The sequence below is a fragment of the Dromaius novaehollandiae genome, chromosome 2 (genome assembly GCF_036370855.1).
Source record: "Dromaius novaehollandiae isolate bDroNov1 chromosome 2, bDroNov1.hap1, whole genome shotgun sequence".
In the NCBI taxonomy this organism is placed as follows: domain Eukaryota; kingdom Metazoa; phylum Chordata; class Aves; order Casuariiformes; family Dromaiidae; genus Dromaius; species Dromaius novaehollandiae.
In genome coordinates this window covers 76,018,889-76,043,968 of record NC_088099.1, presented here as the reverse complement: position 1 = coordinate 76,043,968, position 25,080 = coordinate 76,018,889, and the positions used below count along the sequence as shown (strand labels likewise).

The following is a 25,080-nucleotide window of genomic DNA, read 5'->3' as shown; positions in this document are numbered from 1 at the left end:
TCACTGTGTATGAAATGGATTCTTTTCAGATTAAATTGAACTGGGAGATGATGTCCAGGAATGTCCTTAATACACTTCAATCACATATGAGCACACAGTCCTTTGGACCAGTCAAGGGGTGCTAAAAGATCCCTGCAAAGCAGATAGCACAGACTGCGACTACTTTTCTCTACAGACCCAGTCCTATTACTCCACACAGCTTGCTAACATAGACATCAGCGCCCCCACCTGAGGCACACCCTATTTGACAGCAAATAGTCTATCACGTGTTGTATAAGGGCCACAGCTTCAGGAAAGCTTCAGCTAGAGTTCATACCTTATTAGATACCAGGAAGTCTATTCTTCCATCCGTGTGTCTGTTGACTGCACCTCAACGGGAGATCACAGGATTGCCTGTAAATTCAGGCAAAACTTCATTCCGACCCCTGAAAGCAAGCAGGTGTCATGAGTTCTGGTGTTCACAGAGCAGCTGTTAAACAATGTGTTTAACAGAAGCAGTTCTGCTTCTGATTTTGAATTCATACTAGTATAACCTCTAGAAAAATCTGGCTCCTTTGACCATTCTCGTTGTTCTTATCTTTTTAAAATTTCTCTAGCTGCTCATTTTTGTGTTTGAGTCTGTATTCCCTGAAGGATTTGCATGTCACAGCATTATACTTAGATATCAGAATCAGTAAGTAAAAATGTAAAGTTTGCCTTTGATGGCCTTCCTGAGTGTCAAAGCCCATAACCTTTTAAAAATACTGGTTAAACAGAATCATCTTTTATTCATAAGATCACCACCAAGGAAATGATTCTGTGTTTCTTGATATGATCACTGACTTGACAAGATTTTGCAGGCTCACCTCAATATCAGGTGCATCTTTTCCTTACTTCCCTTGCTGAAGTCAGTGGTAAGCCCACCTTGTGGCCCAATAAGAATAAGCATTTAAATTCCCAGTACAGATAGAGCTGGGAGAGTAATATTTTTTTTCTTTGGCTGTTTTTGTGTTGATTGTTGAGGTCAGGGAAGCCATTTATACAAATTCAGATGCTATTGTGGTTCAAGTTGCTATATCAAAGGGTTAGGAAGCATCTTCTTATGTTTTTCATATTTTTTACTACACATTTTAATGAAATAAGAAAGTATTTTTATGCTGAAGATGCAAAATAGATAAGCAGAATCTGTTAATAATTTCTACCTACTTATATGCCATTTGCAAATACTGTCCCCCTAGAATTTCACACCAAAGACATTCTGTAAAAATCTAAGTCTCTGAAGCTTGTACCTTCAATTTTTATTACATACTATGTGTATGAGAGAGGGAAAACCCATAGCCCACACACACAAATATCACACAGATTGTGCAGCTGTACAGAATATGCACAGCTGCTACTGTCCCCACTTTGGGATGGAAACATTTCAATCTTGGCATGGAAATCAAGCACAGCAAATTTGTATCTTCTGTTAAAAGCAGGTTTTTGCCTTTACAGTCTGGCTATACTATCATGATTCACCTTTCCTCACATATTTATCTAGTTAAAATTGTTGTAATTATTACAAAGGCATGTCTGGGTTCTCTGGCTCTGAAATTTCACAGAGCAAGTTACCATTAGGATGGGAAACACAGGATGGTCTGTTAAACAGTTAATTAAAAGATATCTTAATTTGATAACGTGTAGAGTCATAAGGGAAATACAAAGAGAAAACCATGGGTTACCCTCTGGGTTCCTTTTTCCAGTGCTTGATGGCAAACATAAACCTGAGAATTTTTTTAGAAGGCAAAATTTTTTTGCCTGAAATTTTGACCAAGGCATCTGAAATTAGTTTTCCTTCCTGTCATGCTATGTGAGAGTGTATAAGAGAAACATAGTGGTATGTCACATAGTATAATGTGGTGCCAGTGAGCAGCAAGGAAATCTGGAAGGGGTTACTGAATAATGTTAAGAGGAAAATTAATCATAGATTAACCTGTTTTTTTGGCTTGTAGTAAAGTCAGATGAGGAGGCCACAATAGGGAAATTTAGCTCATCAACAGAAGTTGGAGAAAGACAAACAAAGTTATCATACTTCATTAGCAGAGAATATGTATGCCTTTGTAGTACAGCAAAAAGTAATCTACAGGTAGAATTTCTTCTCATCAACAAGAAGAAATAAGGAGATCCACCTGTGATGTTTTAAGAAAACTACCCATATATGGTTTTGACCAATCTGTCATTGCCAGGCCAAAGATAGCCTGTATAGATTGTAAAATAAAGCAGTTCTGGAAGAAGTTTCTAGGATGTCTCACAAAGCACTGAGTGATTTGCTTTTTATATAGCTGACTAAACTGAGGACTCTCCCTCTTGGGAATACAAGACTGAGGCTCCTGAAATCCCTGCATTTAAATAAGAAAAAGGATTTAGCTTCTACCTTAGAGATTAAATGCACTTAATTTTTGTCATCAGCAAAGTTATAACCTAAGTATAATGTGGTAAAAGCCACGCTGAAGGCTATGCAGCTTGTACCATCCACAGTGTAGCTCATGTTGTGGCCACATTAAGCATCAGCAGCTGCAGGGATCAGAGTACCACACATTCACACATCTTTATTACTTCCTTCCAGTCCTGGATAAGTGCTGCTCAGCTAAACAAACCAAGTTTATTTTAAACCAAATTATACTCAAACATAGATGAAACAAAATCTGCACCTCTTAAGTGCCTCAAAAATTATCAGTATAAGTACAATGTTTTTTATCAGAGATGCTCACATTAAGTATGAAAATACTTGCTGGACTCAGGAGTGGGACCAAAATGTCAATATATTAGAACAAAAGATTTCCAGATAGTGAAGGTCAGAACTGCATCTTTCACTTGTCTTTGTGTGGCAAGGCACTTGCTCAAACTGATTACAATGCTTAGAAATAGAAGAGCATATGGGTGTCACAGATATACCTAAATGAGGTAGAATTACAGAAATCAGTGAGTATCTGAAAACTGAAAAGGATGAATATACTTTTGAGAGCTAGGTGTGCTTGTGCAAATTTGTGTCATGTGTGAGGAGCTATATAAACATTGAGATACAGTCTGAGAGTGGTACTCAAATACCTGGACCATTGAATACAAATTTGGTCCAATTACAGTGTATAGTCTTTATAACAGCTGTCAATGAAAGGAGAAAGGAAACAAATAAATGATGTTCTGTTTTAATTCAGATCATAACTACTGTTTGCCTTGAATGAATTCTGTTACTTATCTCTAGCTTATTAGATGTAGGAATATCATAACACCTCTTGATAAAAGATGCGAGATCTGAAAATCTGTATCTTATTATGTGGCTGCCGAACAAGAAGACAGACAGGAAAATAACAACCTTTCTGACAGATAAGGATATTCCTCATTTATAAATGTGTATGTTGGTCTGATTATTATGTTAGCTTTAGGAGTTTAGGGGACTGATCAAAAAAATAAGGCAAAACTCATTGCAGCAATTTAAGAAATAACAAAATGTACCAGTCCACTCTTGCACTGCCGCTAGAGGTAACAGGTTTCTAAAGCAGAACTGACAGAACAGAACTGTACACTCACAAATTTAGTGCAAAGCCTGCCATCTTAAGCTACACTTATGTTACTGGACTTCAGAACACTTTCTAGCTTGTTGGTTTGTATGTTTATCCCTGACTCCATATCAGGATAGAATTGATGTGATGGAGGAAGGTAGGAGGGAGAAATGCATCATTTTCCACTGTGCTTTGGTTTCTACGGAGAGGAAATCAGGTTGTGCAGGACAGACAGCTGGCCCTTGATATGGACTAATAACAGCCCCCCCCCCCAAAAAAAAAGCCGAAAGGCCTTTGAAGATGTAGTTATTTAAAGCCATTCTCACAGAGTGCTAAACAAGAAGCAGAAAAATGGGTAAGTGCGATTAGAAATTCCAGTATCTCAAGGTATATCAACAGCTCCCCTTTATTTCTTGCTTTATATATGTTTTGGGATGACTTGATAGCATTTATCAAGCACACATACTATACTATTACCAGGGATGGGAATGATACCGTGTTCCCTAGCCTATTTCTATATGAGGCATATATGCAGCTCTTCAGCTCAGATCTGTCTGTAGCACTCTTTCCTTTTCTTCATAAATATAGCTAATTTACACAATTTAGGAAACACTGCTATACTTTGAAACATGTAAATGCAATGGCAACTCATTGAGGCGGGTCACAGAGTCTTTCATGCCTCAGTTACTAAGGGTGTTACTACCACATAGTTACTACTTTGACTCTATGCTGGGCCAATAGCAACTTAGAAGTCTTTCTATGCACTAGCTAACTGGGCTGTGACATGGAACCTGAACTAAACATTTATAAATATGGGGAGCTGACAAGATTAAAGAATCTGTCATTTGATATGAGGAATATGAAGAGGAGGTTAGGGCAACAGAGAAGGGGATAGGAGAGAGGAAGAGGAGATGAGGAAAAGTTTGTAGAGGAAGAGAAAGAATAGGAGGGGAAGGACAAATATAGGGAGAAGATGGAGTGGAAGAGTTGAACAGAGACAAAGAATTTAATGGCTATAGAAAATGCAATTAGCTGTTAGAGAAGAAATGGTTATTGGAAGAAAGGATAACATGATGAGGAAAACATTTAATAAAGGAGAGAGGAAGTAAACATATGCAGCAGTTTACACAGCAATTTGCACAGAAGGGGCCAGCAACTCTGCTAAGAACAGCATCTGCATCCTCAGCAATGGTGGAGACGTGCCAGGGCACGGTTCCTAGCAGCCATTCGAGCAAATTTCCCTGTAATGTCAGAGACCTCAATCAAGATGGAGCTTCACAGGGAAGATGCAGCTCTGAAGGTCTCAGGCTGCAGGGAGTGCCCGGAGCCTCTTGCTGAGGTTGGGGCAGTAGAAGTTAGTCTTCTAGCCTGTACAAGATGTGTGCTCATTGAGGATCTGTGCCATCAAGAAAACAATCTTCAAGAGCAGGTCAGCAGAGCAGTACTGCTAGCGGAGACCTGGAAAATATTAATACTTTCCAAGCAGGTGATGCATTGTTCTGAGGATGAGGGCCAAGGGTATAGTGGCCTAGGTGGTGTCTCTTCCATCCTGTCAGTGAAGGGGAAGGGTCTGAGGAGGAGTGGATGGATTCTGTGGGTCAAAAAATGGTTGGGCACCTGATGTTGACAACAGGGATTTGTTTTTTCTGACCATGGGACCCTCTTTGCAGATCAAGGACTGTTGGAAGAGACAGGATCCACCTGAGTAAGTGGGAAAAAGTATCTTTGCCAGTAGGCTGCCCAGCCTGGTAGGAAGAGCTTTAAACTAGGAACAATGGGAGAGGGAGAGGATGGCCAACAATCAAGTGAGGAAGTGGTGGACTGGACTGGCAAGCAAAGGGTGTTGAGTAATGTGAACAGAACGGACCTCATTCAGAGCTGAAGTGGGCTCACCCTAAGTATATGCACATAAATAAGGAAGTACCTCAAGAACAGCATTATGGGGAAAGGTCTCATATCCTTTCTGAGAAATTAGCTGCATGGCTCTCTTAAATGTCCATCTGTACACTAATGCATGCAGCATGGGGAACAAACAGGAGGAATTAGAGGTCTGTTTGGCATTACAGGGCTAGAGTCTCACTGGGATCAAGCAGATGTGGGGAGATAGCTCACATGACTGGAGTGCTGCAATAGATAGATACAAGCTCTTTACAGGGCAGGAAGGTGAGGAGGGGGAGTTGCCCGTTATGTGAGAGAGCAGCAGGAATGCATGGAGCTCTGCCTTGGGACGGCAAATGAGCCAGCTGAGAGCTTATGGGTCAGGATTAGCAGGCAGACCACAACTGCAGATGTTGTGGATGTCTGCTACAGACCACAGACCATCTGGTCAGGAGGAAGAAGTTTATGAGGCCTTTTTCAGACAATAGTAAGAAGCTTCATGTTCTCATGGGTGACTGCTGGAGGGACAACAAGCAATACTTCTGGAGTATGCTTCTGGAGTGCATTGGTGACAACTTCCTAAGATAGATGATGAGGAGCTGATGATGGGAGATGCTCTGCTAGATCTCATACTTACAAAAAAGGAAGGACTGGTGTGCAATGTGAGGGTCTGAGGCCGCCTTGGCTGCAGTGACCATGAGATGGTGGAGTTCAGGATCTGGAGAGGAAGGAAGAAGGCAAATAGCAGGATCACAACCCTGGACTTCAGGAGAGCAGACTTCGGCCTCTTCAGGGAATCTGCTTGGAAGAATCCCATGCATTATGGTCCTGGAGAGAAGAGGAGTCCCAGAGAGCTGATTGGTTTTAAAGGATCACCTCCTCCAGACTCAAGAATGGTCCTTCCCAATGAGCAGGAAATCAGGCAAGAGGGCAAGAGGCCTGCATGTATGAACAAGTAACTCCTGACTAAAATCAAATGTAAAAAAGAAGCATTCAAGAGGCAGAAGCAGGGACAAGTGACCCAAGACAAATACAGAGATACTGTCTGAGCACACAGGCATGGGGTTAGGAAAGCCAAAGCCCATCTGGAGTTAAACCTGACAAGAGATGTGAAGAGCAACAAGAAGGGTTTCTACAAGTACATCAGCAACAGAAGGAAGATTAGGGGAATGTGGGCCTGCTGCTGAATAGGGCAGGGGACCTGGCCACAAAAGACACAGAAAATGCTGAGGTACTCGATACCTTCTTTGTCTCAGTCATCAGTGGTAAGACTTGCCATGAGGAACCCCACGTCCCTGAGAACAGTGTGAAAATGTGGAGCAAGGAAGAGTTACCCTCTGTGGAGGAGGATCGGGTTAGGGAACATTTAGAACAATTGGATATACACAAATCCATGGGACCTGATGGGATGTACCCATGAGAACTGAGGGACCTGGCTGATGCCATTGTGAGGCCACTCTTGATTATCTTAGGAAGGTCACGGTGTTCCTGAGCACCGGAAGAAATCAAATGTCATGCCTATCTTCAAGAAGGGCAAGAAGGAGAATGCTGGGAACTACAGGCTGGTCAGCCTCACCATGATCCCTGGGAAGGTGATGGAGCAAATCCTCCTGGGAACCATTTCCAAACACATGAAGGACAAGAAGGTGATTGGGAGTAGTCAGCTTGATTTTACCAAGGGGAAATCCTGCCTGACTAACCTGTTTGCCTTCTACAATTACTAGCTTGCTGGACAAGGGGAGAGCAGTGGATGTTGTTTATCCTGACTTAAGTAAGCCTCTCAACACTATCTCCCATAACAACCTCACAGACGAATGGATAAAGTAGAGACTAGATAAGTGGACTTAATCTGGATTGAAAACTATCTCAATTGCCAGGCTCAGAGGGTTGTATAAAGTTCAGCTGGAGGCCAGTCACCAGTGGTATCCCCCAGGGGTTGATACTGGGGCCAATACTGTTTAATATCCTCATTAATGACCTGAATGATACAAAAGTGGGAGGAATAGTTGATACACACCGATAGTTGTGCTGCCATTCAGAAGGGCCCTTGACAGGCTAGAGAAATCAGCAGAGAGGAACCTCATGAAGTTCAGCAAAGGGAAATGCCAAGTCCTGCCCCTGGAGAGGAATAATCCCATGTACCAGTATAGGCTGGTGGCTGACTGGCTGGGAAGCAGCTTTGCAGAAAAGGCCCTGACAGGTCTTGGTGGACAACAAGTTGAAGATGAGACAACAATGTGCCTTCACAGCAAAGGCCAATGGTATGCTAAACTGCACTAGGAAGAGCTTTGCCAGCAGGTTGAGGGAGGTCTCTATTCAGAATTTGTGAGACCACATCTGGAATGGTGTGCCCAGTACCATGTGCCATGGTGTTTCCCAGTACAAGAAAGACATGGACTTACTGGAGCTAGTCCATTGGAGGGCCACTAAAATGTTTCAACTTTGTTTTGTTTAAAATTTTATTTTTGTTTGAAGCATCCGTCATATGAGGAGAGGCTGAGAAACTGGGATTGTCTTCACATTTCTGTTCACTTCCTCAATAGTTACTTAGACAAACCAGGCAGGTTTCATCTATAATGATGGTAACAGAACCAGATGCATAATTTGTGGCTTTCTCCATTCATGGAGTAGGAAGAAAGAGACTTTGCAGATTAATAAAATAATAAATATATCTTTGATAAATATATCTATGATTATTTCTGATATTTTGGGGTCTACTGTGTCTCTATTGTTTACAGGTTTTTTTGGTTGCTGTAACTGTGTATTTGCATACATGAGAAGTATCTGTGTCATCTCATAAATAAAGTAATTTTATGTAAAGAAAAGGACAATATAGATATGAAATTAATTAGAGAACATGTTACTATTTTAACAGGCAAAATATTTGCACTATGTCCAAAGAGCGTATTTTTCAGAATTTCTAATGTGTAAGAGGGAGGCTGAATTCCAGCTTTAGGTGCAAAATAGAACTCATTATCTTAACTCTTATAGTGAGAACTCCTGAGGAAGAGCTGGTGAGGAGTCAGTGACTGGCAGAGTAGCAGGTAGCAGGCTCAGTATGTGAAACTACACACTGACCAAATTCCCATCAGGACCAGACGTGCATACTCCGTTTTGTCAACAATGTGTAGCTGCTTCCCAGACAGTAGCTACTCAAGGTTAGCACAGTTGAGATAAGGAAATAGTTCTAGTAGATTTAAGGGGCCCTTAGGATACAACGAGTTGAGTCCCACCTGAGACTCGTGCTTCCAGCAGCCTCCCATTGGCAACCCCTCTGTGTGGTTCCTGGGGCTTCCTGTGCGGCTTGGAGTGTTAAGTCCTTTATTAAGTCTATCCTGTTTAACCCCTCATGATCTGAGTGTCCCTCTTTGCTGGTATCCGATGCTCTCTTGCCCGCTCTGTGGTCACAACTTTGACGATGCATCCAATATTCCTGTAATAATCAGAAATACATAGCCAGAAATCGTGCAGTCTGACATGCGATATCTTCACAGTTATTCACAAAGGCATTCAATAACTAAGTATGTTACTATCAATTTTACCAAAGACTGTAAATGAGTGAAACAAAATGTAAGTGGAGGAAAAGTCCTGAAAGATGTGAAACAAAAAATACTCAGAAAGTCATAAATTAATAACCAGCCCGAGGAACCTAACTACACAGAATCACAGAACAGTTGAGGTTGGAAGGTACCTCTGGAGATATTTTAGTCCAACCCCCCTGCTCAAGCAGGGTTAGCTGGAGCAGGTTGCCCAGGATCCTGTCCAGATGGCTTTTGAATATCTCCAGGGATGAAGACTCCACATCCTCTCTGGGCAACCTGTTCCAGTGCTCAGTCATCCTCACAGTAAAGAAGTTTTTCCTCATGTTCAGATGGAACTCTCTGTGCTTCAGTTTGTGCCCATTGCCTCTCATCCTGTCACTGGGCACCACGGAAAAGAGTCCAGCCCCATCCTCTTTACAACCTCCCTTCAGATATTTAAATGCATTGATAAGATTCCCCCCTCAGCCTTCTCTTCTCCAGGCTGAACAGACCCAGCTTTCTCAGCCTTTCCTCAGATGAGACATGCTCCAGGCCCTTCAGCATCTTAGTAGCCCTTCACTGGACTCACTCCAGTAGGTCCATACCTCTCTTACGCAGGAAGCCCAGACCTGGACACAGTACTCCAGATGTGGCCTCACCAGGGCTGAGCAGAGGGGGAGGATCACCTCCCTCCACCTGCTGGCAGCGCTCTTCCTAATGCAACCCAGAATGCCATTGGCTTTCTTGGCCACAAGGGCACATTGCTGGATCATGGTCAACTTGTAGTGCATCAGGACCCCCAGGTCCTTCTCCGCAGAGCTGCCTTCCAGCGGGTCAGCTCCCAGCCTGTACTGGTACCTGGGATTATTCCTCCCTAGGAGTAGGACTCTGCACTTCCCTTTATTGACCTTCATGAAGTTACCCTCTGCCAATCCCTCCAGCCTGTCAAGGTCCCTCTGAATGGCAGCACAACCCTCTGGTGTATCAGCCACCCCTCCCAGTTTTGTGTCATCAGCAAACTTGCTGAGGGTGCACTCTGTCCTTGCATCCAGGTCATTGATGAATTAGTTGAAGAGGACTGGACCCAGTATTGACCCCTGGGGTATACTGCTAGCTACAGGCCTCCAGTTAGACGTTGTGCCACTGGTCACAACCCTCTGAACTCTGCCATTCAGTCAGTTTTCAATTCACTTCACTGTCTTTATCAGTTTGTCTATGTGGATGTTACCGAAGAAGTTAAAAGCCTTTCTGAAGTAAGAAGTTAAAAGCCTTTCTGAAGTCAAGGTAGACAACATCCACTGCTCTCCCCTCATCTACCCAGCCAGTCATTACATCATAGAAGGTTATCAGGTTCATTAACCATAATTTCCCCATTGGGAATCCATGATGACCACTCCTGATCACCTTCTTGTCCTTCACTACATAGTCCAATCTATTTATCAGTACAAAGAAGGTGCAGTCTTTCACTTGTACATTATTTTAACCCAGAGCTCATATAATGCAACCCCTAGCAGTACACTAAAGTTGCCTATATCTGATATTTTGTGACTGATTTACCATTGGGATCTTTTTCCTCATATTCAGTCAATATTTTTCTTGTCTAGATTTCTTTCCCATCAAGTATTAGTATTTAGTCTTGTATCTAAGAAATAGCTCTCTTCCCATGTCAACAATGTTTTCTATTTGCTAGCGGGATATCAAGCCTGCTTTTGAGACATATTAAAGTACTTTTTTTTTTCTTCAAAAATAAATTACTGGACCCAGGAACTACTTAATAGTCCTGTTTGCATATCCAGGTCTGCAACTTCTTTCCAGTACTGAGAGGCCTAGCATTGAATGAAGGTATCTGTATCTGTATTAAAAAAAGAGTTATTATGTAACTGTTCAGTAATACAATGTCTCTTTGAGTAAAGCCCATGGTCTTTTTACTCCAGCAGACTGTATTACAGATATTGTCAAGTTCAGCCCACTTGTTTTCGCACAGACTGTATCAGTAACTGCTACTGCCAGTCTTCTGGTCAGAAGCATACATGTTATTGCCAGTTGTCTGCTATGAGAGAGGAATGTAGCCTAGATAGACGCTACATGATGACAGAAAAGAAATAATACCAGTCACCTGCAATGCCAACTATGTTAATGGCCACTTTGTTCCCACTGCATCAAGAGAGATTCAGTCATTTTCTACAACCTTTTAACCTTATTACATTTGGTGGTAAAGCAGTTAACTAAAATCTCCACTTTGTGCATGAACATACAGAACAAAAAAAAGAATGAAAATGTAATCTTTTAAAATGTGTATTTAGACAGAAATTAAGAAATTTTCTCCACTATCTTTTTTTAGGAAATGAAGTCATACATAACAGGACAAGACTGTTATGACAGTTCTATATACTGTACAGTATTCTTCTTCTCCCTATAGCTCCCAGATTCATTAGATGTTTGTCTTTGCGGACTTAGCATAGGGAACTGGGATTTTCTAGTACAGTTCTATAATACCATTTGTATGTCCTCCTAACTGAAATCTGTGAAAGTTTCAGATTTGATTACTAAGTTATTGTGTGCAAGACAGTGACAAAGAGTAAGGAACAGCAATAGCATACAGATAAAAAAGGCTGCCAGTATCTAATGGATGGCAACCCTGATTCAAAGCCTACTCAAATAACAGGATTCTCTTTGACTGTTGAAGGCTTTGAATCAGGCTCATTATGGTCCCTGATTCTTTTGGGGTTTACTATATATCATATAACTTGTGCAATAATCCTTCATGATCAAACTCATTATAAATATATAGACATTGGATGTGGCTGTATGTGTATATATATACACATGTATGTACAAATAAAATCTCCTATTGATATTCATTCAACATGATTTTTGAAAAGAGCATGAGGACGTGTCAGGAAAACATTAGAGAATTTAATTTTTGCTTTAGTAAGATGCACTTCTATGGTGTGCAACAATATTCTACCCACATTATATAAGAACTGCTGCTAACACAGAATTTGGGTGTAAAATATGGTTTTCACTATTCAAGATTGCATTTCTGAAAATTCTGGGGCTTTTTGTATACATCCTCTGGAATGCATATCTGTTATTGTATCTCATTTTAAAGCTTCTGCTTCAAAAATATAATGCATAATCAGTTTGATTATGTGACAAGCTGTTTCATCCTTTTTTTCTGTCCCCCCACCCAAGCAATTTTCTGGGTCACGTTTGCATGAAACTTCCCTTTTTAACAAAAAACCTCCCAGATATTTGCTGGGGAAATTCTTTCAGAAAGCAATAATATTCATTTTTTGTTGAAAGCTAATTATAATGTGATATTTCTAAATAATTAGTTTCCTTTTTTCTTCAGAAAATCAGAAATCCACTTAGGCAGTGGAAATGGAAGCCATTCATAGAAAATTTAAAATACAGCCATTTGAAAAAAATGTAAATAGCTATAGTTAAGATTTATCTAGTTGAACCTCTTTCACAAGCACCATTCAACTTTCAGTCTTCAATGAGAAGAATTAAAGGACAAATTGCATCTAAAAATTTATTCTAAACATTTTAAACTAAATCTATTTAAGTGATAACATCTGCTTTTTTATTTTGAAAATGTGTTTGGAAAGGATGCCACAGACTTACATTACATGCTTTACTGTGGCAATCTTAGTTTTTACTGAAGGTAGAACCAAAAATTCCAGAAAATAGTGGTGTTTTCCAATTAATGGTAGTAAAAAGTTAGTCCCAGGAAAATGAAATCTGATATTGAATTTTAATGGACTTGGTCAGTAACTTTAGTAATGACATTTGTCCTTGATGATCCCTTCCTGTTGCAAATCTGGTAGGGGTAGGCTCAAGGGAAAGGAATCCCTGTAAGAAGAAAAGTAAGTAAGCCCAAGAGTTAGTGTTCCTCATGCATGGAAATTCCTACAGGAGCCAACCACAAATTTGGCAAAGAGGGAAAGGCTGGATTTGTACTTGAGACAACTGGGTATGATCTAAGGGAATGGAGTTGTTCCTAGCTGTTGTGTAAGTATCTTCTGTAAAGCTGACACATCATTTAAACTCATCTTCTTGGTTTTGATCACTACTATATATTATTTATCTTCCCAGTGCTACTGCTCTGAGCCCTCAGGTGAAATCCTAGCCCTGTAGAGCCTGTCAGAACAGTCCCAGCTGCAGAATCTGATTTCCAAAAGTATTGAACAGTCACAGCCAAACCTCTACTGAATATCTTTCTGTGTCTTTCACATTGGGTACTTCATCACTGAAACACTTAAAACTGCAGTACTTTCATTATGAATTCTCTTCTTAAGAAGAAATTGTCATCCAGAAAATGAATATAACAGTACCCCTTTGCCTAACAGTGATATTCTTAAGAAAAATAGAATTCATATTTCTGAGACACTCCAGCACTGTGACAGTGAAAGTCACACACACACACACACACACACAAAACCCTATGACAAAAAGAATACTTCTGTGCTGGCTAAGAATAACATACAGCAAATTAGGCCTAGGGCCACAACATAACTAATGAGGAGAAATAGAAATAATGAATTGTTGCCTCATTCACTAGGCTCTATTCGTCCAGGTTGCTATTGAAGGCAAGCATCCTATGGCAAAAATAGCAGGTCGTAATTCTAAGTACAAGGTAACTTCATTAATGGTTGCTTCATAAGGCATGCAAACAAGAGAGACAAATAAAGAGAGGATAAATCCAACAACTACATGAGCAACAAGGTTCCTAACTTTTGGGTTTTACTAGTTTAACACATTTTTATCAGCTCTTTTAAATAGAATTAAATTGTATATAATTAAACATTAAACCTAACGTATAATATGATTACTACTTTTTATAGCATCATGCTATAAAAACCTCTTTCTACTAATACATACTCCTTTACACCAACAACATCCCACCTGATAAAAGAAAACATAGAATTCTGATTTAATGTATCAAACATTAGATTTCTTCTCAATATGCATTCAATAAGCAGTACATACACTATATATCCAACTTTCTATTTTCTTTGGAAAACAAGAAAAGAAAGATGAAACTAAATACGCTGTGTAATAGGTAGGAATAAGTGCTGCAAGAAGTGAAAATATATTTGCAACACTACTACATTTTCACATCATTGTTCAGAGAAAATTATATAAATATTTATATTAAACACTATTTCTCAGTTTTTCACTGGTGTTATATTTCCTTGAGCTATCTATAAGCTTGCAGGCATAACTGTTGAATAGAGAGCACTAAGACATCTCTGCCTGTAAGAAAGCTGACCTGTATACAGAATTTACCACTGAAAGGACTGTTTTGCTAGTAAGAACTTACTCCAATATCTTACTGATGAATAGTTTTAAGCCAGATAAATCCTTTGCCAGTATAAGTAGTATCTCCTTTATGGGAATTTACTAATGTAGCTCCATTGACAGATCTAAATTGGGACATACTAAAAATATAAACAAGGCTATAAACTGACCTCTGAAGTCTGTTTAGGCATTATCATAGCCCTTTCTGATGCTCAGTGACTTGAGTTCTTGTGTCTCAAAAATTACACAAAAGATGGAAAGATTATTTTTACATGTATTTTTGAAAAGTGAAGCAGTCACTTCCTGGGAAGGATAACAGAAACAGCAAAGACAGATTTCAGTTCAGTAGAGACATTAGATATGAAGACTGGCAGTTGATGAACTCATGTTTGGCTGTTGAACTGTCTCTTGGGCCCATTTAAGACCTACTAGTCCTGAATATTTTTTTCCACCCTTGTAACATCACTGACCACCACGATCACTCCTTCAGAATGCATGTGCTCCTAAAAGGTGTATTGGTTCTGCTATAATTTTCTGATATTCTAAATTTTTCATACACTACCCTATAGACATTTCAGTTTTCCATTCTGTTAAACATAGGAGAAGATCCTTTAATACAAGGTCACAAAAAAGACCCCAAAACATTCTCGGGTTAGACCTACGGTCCAGCATCTTGTATGAACAAGGACTTAGACACAACACTTATGAAAAGTATGTAAGAAACAGTGCTTGTCCAGGCTTATCTGTCCTAATGTCCTAATAGGGTCACGGCTTTTAAGTGGTTTTTGGCCATACCTTCATGTTCGTTTTACAGTATCCTCAATGGCACTTTCAAGTCCGTATTCCCTATTGAATTCTGCCATTGTCTTGGTGTTGGAAGGCCTCTGAGGCGACAGTACCCGAACGTTGCAGCTGGGGGGTGGGGGAGGGCGACCACCCAGGATTACCTGGTGCTAGCAGTCCCCCACAGTGTGCTCCCTCAGGCTGTCTGTGAGAACACCACCGCACGTGTGGGGGGATGCTCCCAGCTTCCCCCCCTCCCCCCAGCTGGTGCCAGTTACAAGCTGTTTGCATTCCTGTGCTTCACACTCCGAAAGGGAGGGTGTCAAGGCTTTGAAGTAAGGCCTGCTTGGACACCAAGACCCTGGGAAACAAAGCCTCCTCTCACTGCTGGAACAATGTTAATTAGGGTGGCAGTCTGGACTATCTCCTCCTCCTCAGGACCTTGGGAGATAACACCTACTTTCACTGCTAGGGCAGTGTTGGCCGTTGTGGACTGGAATTAACTCCTCCTTACCTGAGCTCTGCGATCTCTCCTTGGGACCACCACTGCAAGAGTAAAGCAGTCATTCGCAGTCACTCAGACTCCTTTCTCCAGTGCTGAAGAGTGCTCAAGGCAGCAAGCCTGCCCTTGGGGGTGTTCGGCTATCCCCTCACCCTACCCCATGACTGTGGGGACGATCGTGATAAGGACGGAGGAGAGTTGAACCCTGCAGCAGCAAAGAGCTAGGGACTGCGACTGCGCGAAGAGAACTGCAGCTGGCCTAGCGACTCCACCTCCACTTTCCCCTAACGGGTATAAATAGGTTGGCCCCAGAGGCTGTCTTGGGCTCTTTGTCGGTGACAATGGGTTTGTCAACTTGTGGATCCCCTTGGGATGGGGACGCCCTATTGCAGTTACTTCCCTGGGATTGAGTGTATGTTGGCTGCTCAGGCAACCTGTGGGTAAGACCAATTAGAATTGGAAAATAAGTATTCTAGTTGAACTAAGTTTCTGTTGATAAGAATTGTTGCTTTGTACTGTTGTAACTTGTGTAGTAAATTTAGATCTTTAAAATGAGTTGTGGAGTCACGGAGTAAATCTCCTTCTCCCCTCCTCCCCTCCCTTGCGCCACATGAAACCCTCATGGTCTGAGACTGTAAAGATAATTGGTCGTCCTGTGACAGCATGGCAGTTGCCTCAGGCCACTAGAACCAGCCCCACAAAACCTTGCAGCATTGTCCCTTAGTGCCCTTGCACTCTCAGGCCTGATGTGCACCTCCAAAACTCTCTTATACAAGCAGGCCCCAGGGCCTTCCCCTTTACAGGGCATCATCAGCAGGGCATCTATCAGAAGAGTAAATTGCTCATGTTGCAGAGGAATCCCTTACCCAAATCCATCTTGAAAAAGATTAAACATATGAACACGATTTCAGTCAGAGCCTGCTTTGTTCACACAACAACAAATCAGCTCCTGCAATATGTCCTTGTTTTTAGGCTGTGCCTGACCTGCTGGTGCCAGAGTCCTTACTCTGACAACGGCGGGCATGCTGAGGAGGGGGTTGCAATGCAACCTGTCTGTGCTGCACAGCCATCCTCAGGCGCTCCAGACAACACTGGTCAATTAAACCGTGTTTTGATGACTGGATCCACATGCGTTTTTGTGCTGGGAGTTATATCTGCCCTTAGCAGCTAACATTTCTGACAGTATCTAATATCTGATTCGGTGCAGCTTCCTCCCTCTCTGTTGTGGGGGTGGGGGCATTAACTCTGGGTTTACGGCAAACAAGTTTATTGAAGATGGCAATACAATGTAGTCACAGCAAGCAAATTTTACTGCACATTTGTTATTGCCTGAGTCTCGCCTTCTTACCTCTCCAACAGTTTCTTGTCAGAGGTTCTCTTAACTCCAGGAAAGTAACCTTGAGAGGTGCCCTAGCTTTCTGCCAATTCATACTTCAGCCTGGCCTCTGCTCATGTGTGTGGTGTAGAGCACCTGGAGGTAGGATGGATGCTTGAAAGGTCCTGCTGAAACTGCTACACAGCTCATGGGGTAGTAGGTTGTAAGTAGCAGGCCATTGGGAACTGATGAAGTTTTTGAGTCCGTGAAACCAAATGGCTGGAACAATCTATAGTATAGGCCTCTTTAATACATCCATGTACTGTAATACCCTAATGATATCATTTTTTAGGTCAATTACTATGCAAATAAAGTTAGAACACCATTGAAGTCTTTTTTTTTTGATCTGTAAAATATAGTTTGGCTTCAATTTCTTGGACAGGGAAAGGCAATAAATATATTAATAAATCAAGAAATAAAAATGTAATAGATGCAATTCTCCAATCTGCTATGATCCCATCTTTTGTCTTGAAAAACAGATATACTGAAACATATTTAGATCACCCCATTGTGCCTCTGGCCATTGCTCAGTTGCAAAATCCAGTGATTTCTATGACAGCTATTCTAGGACATCATAATAAACTATAATATTAAAAATAAACTATATTATTAAATGCAGTGTCTACCCAGTGACTTAATTTAAAAATGATTCTTTATCAGTGGGAGGCTTCACATGTGACAGGTTCAGTTGATGAAAAAGATGTTAACAGCTGTCTCCAAGGACTAACAGACCTGGAACTTTCCATCATGTATGAGTAGCAGGAAATGACATCAAATATCCAAAATGTGAAATACTGGAAGAAGGATAACTTAATCAAAAAATCTGAAATACTTCTAAAAGGGGAAAGCAGATGAAGATAGAGCAAGCTATTAAGTAACCTGCCAACGAAAACGTCAGAAATGGTAATAACAGCATAGATATGATCTCAGCTATTCAGTCTCTTTCCTAGCACATGTGAAATCTACTGCTATACAAAAAATCCCTAGCTACTCTGGCCAACAGATGATGCTTTGCCTTACTTGTGGATCTGGTATGTGACTCTACCTTCTGCCCCTTTGCACCTGCATTCTTCTTAATATCACATAGTTTATTTCTGATATATATATTCTGATACATACATGACCATATTTAGGTCATGCCTTTATAGAATGAAAACTTTCAATCCTAGTCAAAGCTGTACATATTTATAAGGTGCTACAGTGCAGCCAAATTTTATTCCATTTCACAGAATCACAGAACAGTTCAAGTTGGAAAGGACCTCCAGAGATCATCTAGTCCAACTCCCCTCCTCAAGCAGGGTCACTTAGAACAGGTTGCCCAGGACCCTGTCCAGATGGCTTTTGAGTATCTCCAAGGATGGAGACTCCACAACCTCTGTGGGCAATCTGATAGTGTTCAGACAGGTACAGCTTTTGGATTTATCTAGTTAAGTGAAAATCCAGGCTTTTATTTAAAACCAACCAAACAAAAATAAATGACTCAAAGTTTTTAATATTCATAGCTGTGCAGTGGCTTTTGTGAGTTTACTTAAAAATACAATAACGATTAAAAATCCACCAAATAAAAATAACTTCCACTTTTTTATGTCTCCTGTTTTAAGCTCACCTTCTGCTTTTGGGGTGCCAAGCCCATGACTTTGAACACATACAATTAGTTCTTGTGACATAAGAGCATGATGATTGTGACATTATATCAAACATTCAGGACACAGAGCTCGATTCTCCATTCAGCTACCCAGGCAGGAGCCCTTGGCTGTAAGGGGAACTTAAAACATAGGGCGCTGTAACGCTTCGAGCTCTAGCTAGCTTAAGACCCACTGGCAGTGCTCACGGGAGGACACGTTACTTTTATTAAAAAAAGGGGCAGGGACAGAATAGCAATCACTCGCCTATATTTTGCAAGGGCGAAGCATGCGTTTCCCCTACCTCTTCGCAACTTAGGCAATGCTACAGAGGTGGAGAGCACTCTTTCCACGCGACTCACAGACAGGCACGGACGGCCGGGCAGGACGGTGCGAGAAGTCAGGACCGCCCGACGAAGCCGGGCTGCCGGGGCCGCCTAGTGCCCGCCCCCGCGGCGACAGCAGCATGGCGCCCTCCACAGGTCTCATTGAGCCCCGCCTCTCGCGCCTCAGTCTCTGCCCGCCTCGGGCCTGCCCTTCCCCCCACAGCGTCCTCGCTCCTCCTACGCGATCCCCTAGCCCCGCCCCTTCCGGCCCGCGCGCTTCCCAAGACGTTATACGTACAGCGTGGAAGGGGAGGGAGGTTGCTATGGAAACCGCGTGAGGTCAACGGCTGTAGAACACGTGGCAGGGAGAAAATGTCGGCGCCCGTAGAAGCCTGTCATGTTGCCTGTTGCGCCAACCGGGCGGGCGGTGGGGTTATGTCGTGGGGGCAGAGAGGCATCCTCGCCTTCGGCAGCTGCCGCGACGTCATCCTCTACGAGCCGGTGGTGAGTTGCTGCCGTGCGGGGTGGGGGAGGGCGCGGCGGCCCGGGGCTGGCCAAGGCGGCGCCTGCAGGCTGCGAGGCCTCATTCTCGTCCCTTTCTCATCCTCCCACAGGCGAGGTGGGTGGTCGCCACCTTCCGCGGCCACACCGACAGGGTGAACTGCGTGCGCTGGGTCCGCCAGCGGGACGGCGGTGAGTAGCGCAGCGCGACCCGGCCCGCTGTGCCCGGGATCCCCCTAGGTCCGAGTTCGGCGGGTGGGGGCCCGCGGGAGGTGGGGGCGAACCGCCGCGGCGTCTGTACCCGTCTCGGGTGGGGGGGGAGACCCGCTCCGAGAAGGCGCCGGGGCCACTTCCCGCGGGGGAGCTCAACGCTGCTTTCCTGCCCCTGGGGGAAGGTGGATAAATTCGGTAGCAAAGTTGGGGGAACTTAAAACATAGGGAGCTGTAACGCTTCGCGCTCTTGTTGATTTAAGTCTTGAGCTCGTTTTCCCGGTAGGGATTTTAATAGATGGCTCCGCAGGAACTTAACACATTAAAATCGAGAAGGCTTTCCTTTAAATGAGTTGATCCTGTCAGGCTTTCTGTTCCTGACTCTTCAGCTCACGTCAGCTCTGGGAGGCGGTGTTTTGTGCCTGTGGCTGCAGAGGATTTGACAAGCCGGTGTTTGAACCGTGACTTTATTCAATGATGCTTGTACTGCCTCCAGGCTCTTAAGAAGAGTTTGGAGTTTTTAATGTTTTGATACTGTAAACTGATTTGTAATGTCTCTTAAGAAATTTTGGCTTAAAAAGCTGTGAGTTGCACAGAGGTAATATCCAGGGGAAAAAAAAAAACCCCACCTCCGAGATAAGAATGTTTATGAAAGCCTTATGAGGCTTTTGCTTGATAGCAGTTACTGCTTTTAAGGTAGCTTGGTGCAGACTTTTCAAAAGCACTTATTCTTGCCCTTAGGCTTTTAGTGCAACTCTCTGACAAAGAGAAATAAGGGTATTTGTTGGACAGTTAGTGTAATGTGCCTATGGTTTGTGATTTTTCTTTTGTGTGTGTGTGGTGTTTTTTGGGTGGATGGGGGAACTGGAGGAAAAGAGTCCTCTTTAATGACAACTTTCAAATGGTTGCACTAAAATGTTTTCTTCTCTTCCCAACTTTTTTTTTGTCTTAAAATGGATTAAAATAAATTATTTTCTGAGAACTTGGGAATTACATTTTCATGTGAGGTTTTGAAATCTATTGGATTAGATTTTTTTTCTCCCCATTTTTTTTGTTTATTCTTCCTATACTGCAAAAAGACCAAACAAAAAGTAAAATATTAAATTATATTCTCTGTTTTGAGAGTGTCTTTGAAAAGATATATTCTTTATCATATTCATATGAAGCTGTAAGCATTCCTGCGATTTTTCTCAAAGCGTTGTCTTAAATGATATTATTTTCATAATAAATGATGAGATAAATTATATTATTTTCATATTATCCCTACTTTACTTTGATGGACACTTTATTTAAAGTTGATGCACGTGATACTTTTTGAAAAATATAACCAATATAACTGCTTATGTTTTTGTCTGCTGATATAAAGTAAGAGTACACAGGACTTAAATAAGTATATATATATAGATTTTTTTTTGTTTAGCTACCGAAACAGAGTTAATTTCTGGTGGATCTGATAAGCAACTTATTCTTTGGGCATGGAATGGAATGGGAACGTGGAGTAATCAGGTAGGCAGAAATAATAACATTTTAGACCTGTTTTTTTTTCCTAGTTTCTCAAGTGCGACAAACTGTGTGTTAAGTGAAATTATTTGTTTTGTCTGTATTTCTTATTCATGTTTCCTCATTGTTCCTTGACTACTGAACCCCATATATATCTCCTCCAAACTGTCTGTCTTTAAATTCCTGTGTGAACAGAATGTTGGTAGTTTATCATGCTGTGTTTAATTCTAATTGTTGCTGCTTCTCTTCCACATCTTATCTTTTTCCAATCAGCCTTCCATTAAGAAGTTAGCTAACCCATCATTGTGTGGATTTGTCTAGCATGTCTCAGAGATCCTCTTTCTCTGTTTTAGAGTCTTCAGATTTGTTTTTTCATGTAACAGCTTTAACTGCCTTATTCTTCATACTGTGAGGTTTTTGGTTGAAACTGCCTGTACATGACTTTCTCATTTCTTTATATCCATTTCTAATGATTTCTGCTCAATCCACATAACAATGTAGTACTGGTATATAGATACTCTTACCAGAAGAATATACAAGTTGGGGTATATGTATCTAATAAGAAAAAGGTGTGTAACAGTTGAATTTTGTGAGGAGAAATGGAGAGAAGTAAGGATATCTGCTATTTTATTATTAATGATGTAAAAATGTAATGGAAAAGAAGAAGTATGGCATAATATGAGCCTTCAGAATAAACTGAAGTTCGGAAGAAAAGTTACTTTAAGTAGAAAAGAAAGGTGCTTGGGAGTGTGTCCAATTTGTTATATAACTCTTTAAATCTAATGTACTAGCCACTGACTTGTGAACAGCTGTATAAGAAAATCATTTCATAGGCTACTTCAAGGTAGGTCAGACTTTGCATTTTGAAATGTGCAAGAGCAGTAATGTCCTAGGGGGAAGTGCACCTAGGCTAATGGTCCTTAGGCTTGTTTGATGGGGGAACACACGCACACAAAAAAAGCTTCCTGGCTGACATCCATCTGTTGTGACTAGTTATTTAAAATAATAAGTACAGAGATTTCTTTAACCTCTTTTTTTCCACTGATGTTCTGCACAGCCTAATGACAATCTTTGAAAAAGAATGCAAGTAAATGTGTACATTTTAACAATGATTCTAGACTAGTGCAAAAGTAAAGTTGTATGCTGGTTCAAACAAAAATTGTTCCTGTGGTCTACCAGGCTATTGTTTGAAAGAGATGTCAAGGGTATATATGTCAAAGTTTGGATAAATGCTAGACTTTTTCCAGTCACAGAAGTACAAACTTCTCATTTTGCTATTTATATATGTGAAGAACAGATTACAAAGTGACACACCTGTGTTCATTCATTAGGAAAGTAGATACTGAAGTCCAGATTTGAAGTTTTTGTTTTTTAGGTGAGTATTTTGGAGGCATAAAAAGATGCTTTAATTAGGTGAGTATTTTGGAGGCATAAAAAGATGCTTTAATTTGCAAAGAACACACGGTATGGGTAGTGCTGTAGCTGCTGTTTATTCTGCTGTATTCTGTGCTCCACAGCTTCTTCACTAAGGTTCTCCAAACTTTTATGAGATGCTCTTTAGGATAAGGGGCAGGAGAAGGAGGAAGTGGAAAGACAGCAGCTCTTCCTAACTTCTGTACTCTTTCCACTTACGTTGCTGTTGTGAAATCTGTAGTCTTGCAAAGCTTTCTTCAAAGATAGTGAGTTGTATAGTGTACACAGGAACATTTAATTCTGTTCAACTTATCAAGTTAATATTCGTTACTGCTGTATGCCTCCCCTGTGTTTTTCTTGGAATATGTTGTAGCTTAAGCATACACTTGGCAGAAGCTCTGCAGTCAGGAGCATACAACTTGCTTTCACTATTAAATTATTATAAGAACAATAAAGTCTCTTAAAAATTCTCTTGGGTAAGTTGCTGGAACTGAATTTTGTTAACTTGTATAACTCTTTCTGATGTATTCAGCTTGTGAAAAGCATTCCTCTCAAAGGCCATACTGAAGCTGTTTGTTCTGTGGATGCTGTCTACCAGTCAGATGAATCTGACTTAAGTCTGCTAGTAGCTTCTGCAGCTTCTGACTCTACCGTGAGAATCTGGTCTCGGCAAGGTTCAGAAGGTAAAAGTTGTTAAAGTTAGGGATGACATACTGGCTTAATATCTAACTGTAAAAATGATGAATGCATATGCATTCAAGTACTTCTACCTGGTCTTCTAAAACAACTGCACTGATTTCTCTTTAAGCTTTGGTCCATCAAGCCACTCACTGCATTACTCTTTGGAAGCTGTAGGGTTATACTAGTTTAATAACTGGGGGTCAAATTAACCTTCTTTTTTCATCAGTGATATGTTGGCTGAACTTACTAATGATGTTTTTTTTTTTTTTTTTTTTTTTTAATGTGTATTCAAAATCTGATAATCTGGACCCTAATTTTTTCCTGAAATATAGGGGCCAGCTACAGCTTTGTGTGTGTGAAGTAAAATTACTTAGTAAAATGGTAATACTGGCCTTAGAAAAGTGGGATTAAATTAGTCACTTGTTTGTTAATATTGACTTGAGTCCAATGAAGTGAGAGATGATAGGGTTTTGACCTTCTGTTGAACTACACCCTTGTTTGTACACACAGGAGAATAGGTCTTTGTAATACATAAAGAATAAATGGATAATCTAGATGCAAAGTGTCACTTGTTAATTAAATTATACTGACACCATCTCTCAAACTGGTTTCTCCATTAGCTGCTGTATGTGAGGATTTCCCATTGCCCTGCCTACACTGAAGAAATAGGTTGGACTTGCTAGCCTTCAGCCCCATGTTCTACAAAACATTCCCATATGCTCTGAAAGAACACCTTCAAGTCCTGGCTTTTCCCTTCTATCTTGCTGTTGTGTGATAGGACATTTTTAATCCTGGGATTTTTAATCCTACTTCTGTAGGAATGGTATTTTGCTATCCTGTCTGTTACTCTGATCTTGATGGCTCACCAGTTTAACACTTGTAGGATCTCAGGGGCGTTTGGAGGAAGATTGACTTCTTTTTTGTAATTTGCAATATTAATTGCTTCTGATAGGTTGTAGAGTTTCATTATAGTAACCTTAATACTAGGTGGAGAATAGTGACTTATCTTCTAACTCAGCTAACTTTGGATGGATTTCCATGGGTCCACAAAAGAGAACTTTATTATTTTAGGGTTATTTTCCCTCTAAAAATCAATGGCTCCTGAAAACTGTAGAAGTGTTGTAGCTCTTTAGAATAAAATTGAGTGGGAGATTTTAAAAACACAATGCAGGGGATGATAGCATAACTGTAATACTTCCATGAAGAATGACATCAACACTGTCTATTCTCATTTTTCAGTTAAATGCATTCAAATTTTGCAGTTTGGAAATGGATTTATTATGGATGTTTGTTTATCCTTCTTGCCTGGCAGCAGTGGTAAGTACAGCTGCAGATCCTGAATATCAGCTCAGGAAAAATAAAACCTACAGAATTCCTCAAATGTATTTTATGAACATTGTAATAGGGGTTTTTATTTGACCAACTCCAAAACCTTGTGGCTTTTTTAAAATTTCTAGGGAATTATTCTAAGCTGTTGCTTATATTTAAAGATTTCAGTTGACTGTGTTCTTAGCAAATGGAATAATCGCTGATTATAGTGTTTTCAAAACAATGCTCAAATGGAATTCTTTAGTTGTGCTGTAAGATAGAGGGCATAAAAAAGATAACGGAGCTGTAAGCGAATGGGATAGAATGATGCTGTTAGTTTCACACACTCACTTGTGGTACTACTGTTTGCTTGTCCCTGTCATTTGGATTGAATGGCAAGATGCAGAAAAAGAGTTTGCATGCCTGCATCAAAAATTGCAGACTGAAGAGCAGCATTAACCAACTCTTCAGTCCTAAATAAATATGAAGAAGATTAACTGATGAACAAGTTTAACCTGACTGTTCAGTGTGGTTTATATAGTTTTCTATTAATGTGTATGTTCAGACCTTTTCTATAGTGAAACTGCTTTTGTAGCCTGCCACAGATGTTTTTGTGTTACAAACCTCTAGAAGCT

The 25,080-nt window shown here is 40.9% G+C and overlaps 1 protein-coding gene and 1 long non-coding RNA gene across 5 annotated transcripts in view; one reads left to right on the top strand and one right to left on the bottom strand.

Moving 5' to 3' along the window:
- The window catches only part of LOC135327515 (uncharacterized), a 36,175-nt gene extending 17,186 nt beyond the window's left edge, over positions 1-18,989 (bottom strand). For all 3 annotated transcript variants that reach the window (XR_010387741.1, XR_010387742.1, XR_010387740.1), the window contains exons 1-3: positions 18,811-18,989; positions 8,630-8,829; positions 317-425 (exon numbers count right to left, since the gene is read on the bottom strand). This is a non-coding gene — a long non-coding RNA (uncharacterized LOC135327515). The remainder of the gene's footprint in view (positions 1-316; positions 426-8,629; positions 8,830-18,810) is intronic.
- Positions 18,990-19,114: 125 nt separating this feature from the next.
- The window catches only part of ELP2 (elongator acetyltransferase complex subunit 2), a 40,060-nt gene continuing 34,094 nt past the window's right edge, over positions 19,115-25,080 (top strand). Inside the window, exons 1-5 of one of the 2 annotated variants that reach the window (XM_026118366.2) lie at positions 19,115-19,336; positions 19,447-19,525; positions 20,964-21,049; positions 22,989-23,139; positions 24,377-24,454. In XM_026118366.2, coding sequence (XP_025974151.2) covers positions 19,205-19,336; positions 19,447-19,525; positions 20,964-21,049; positions 22,989-23,139; positions 24,377-24,454 — 526 coding nt within the window. In that variant the 5' untranslated portion in view covers positions 19,115-19,204. The remainder of the gene's footprint in view (positions 19,337-19,446; positions 19,526-20,963; positions 21,050-22,988; positions 23,140-24,376; positions 24,455-25,080) is intronic. The other variant, XM_026118364.2, reaches the window with a different exon arrangement.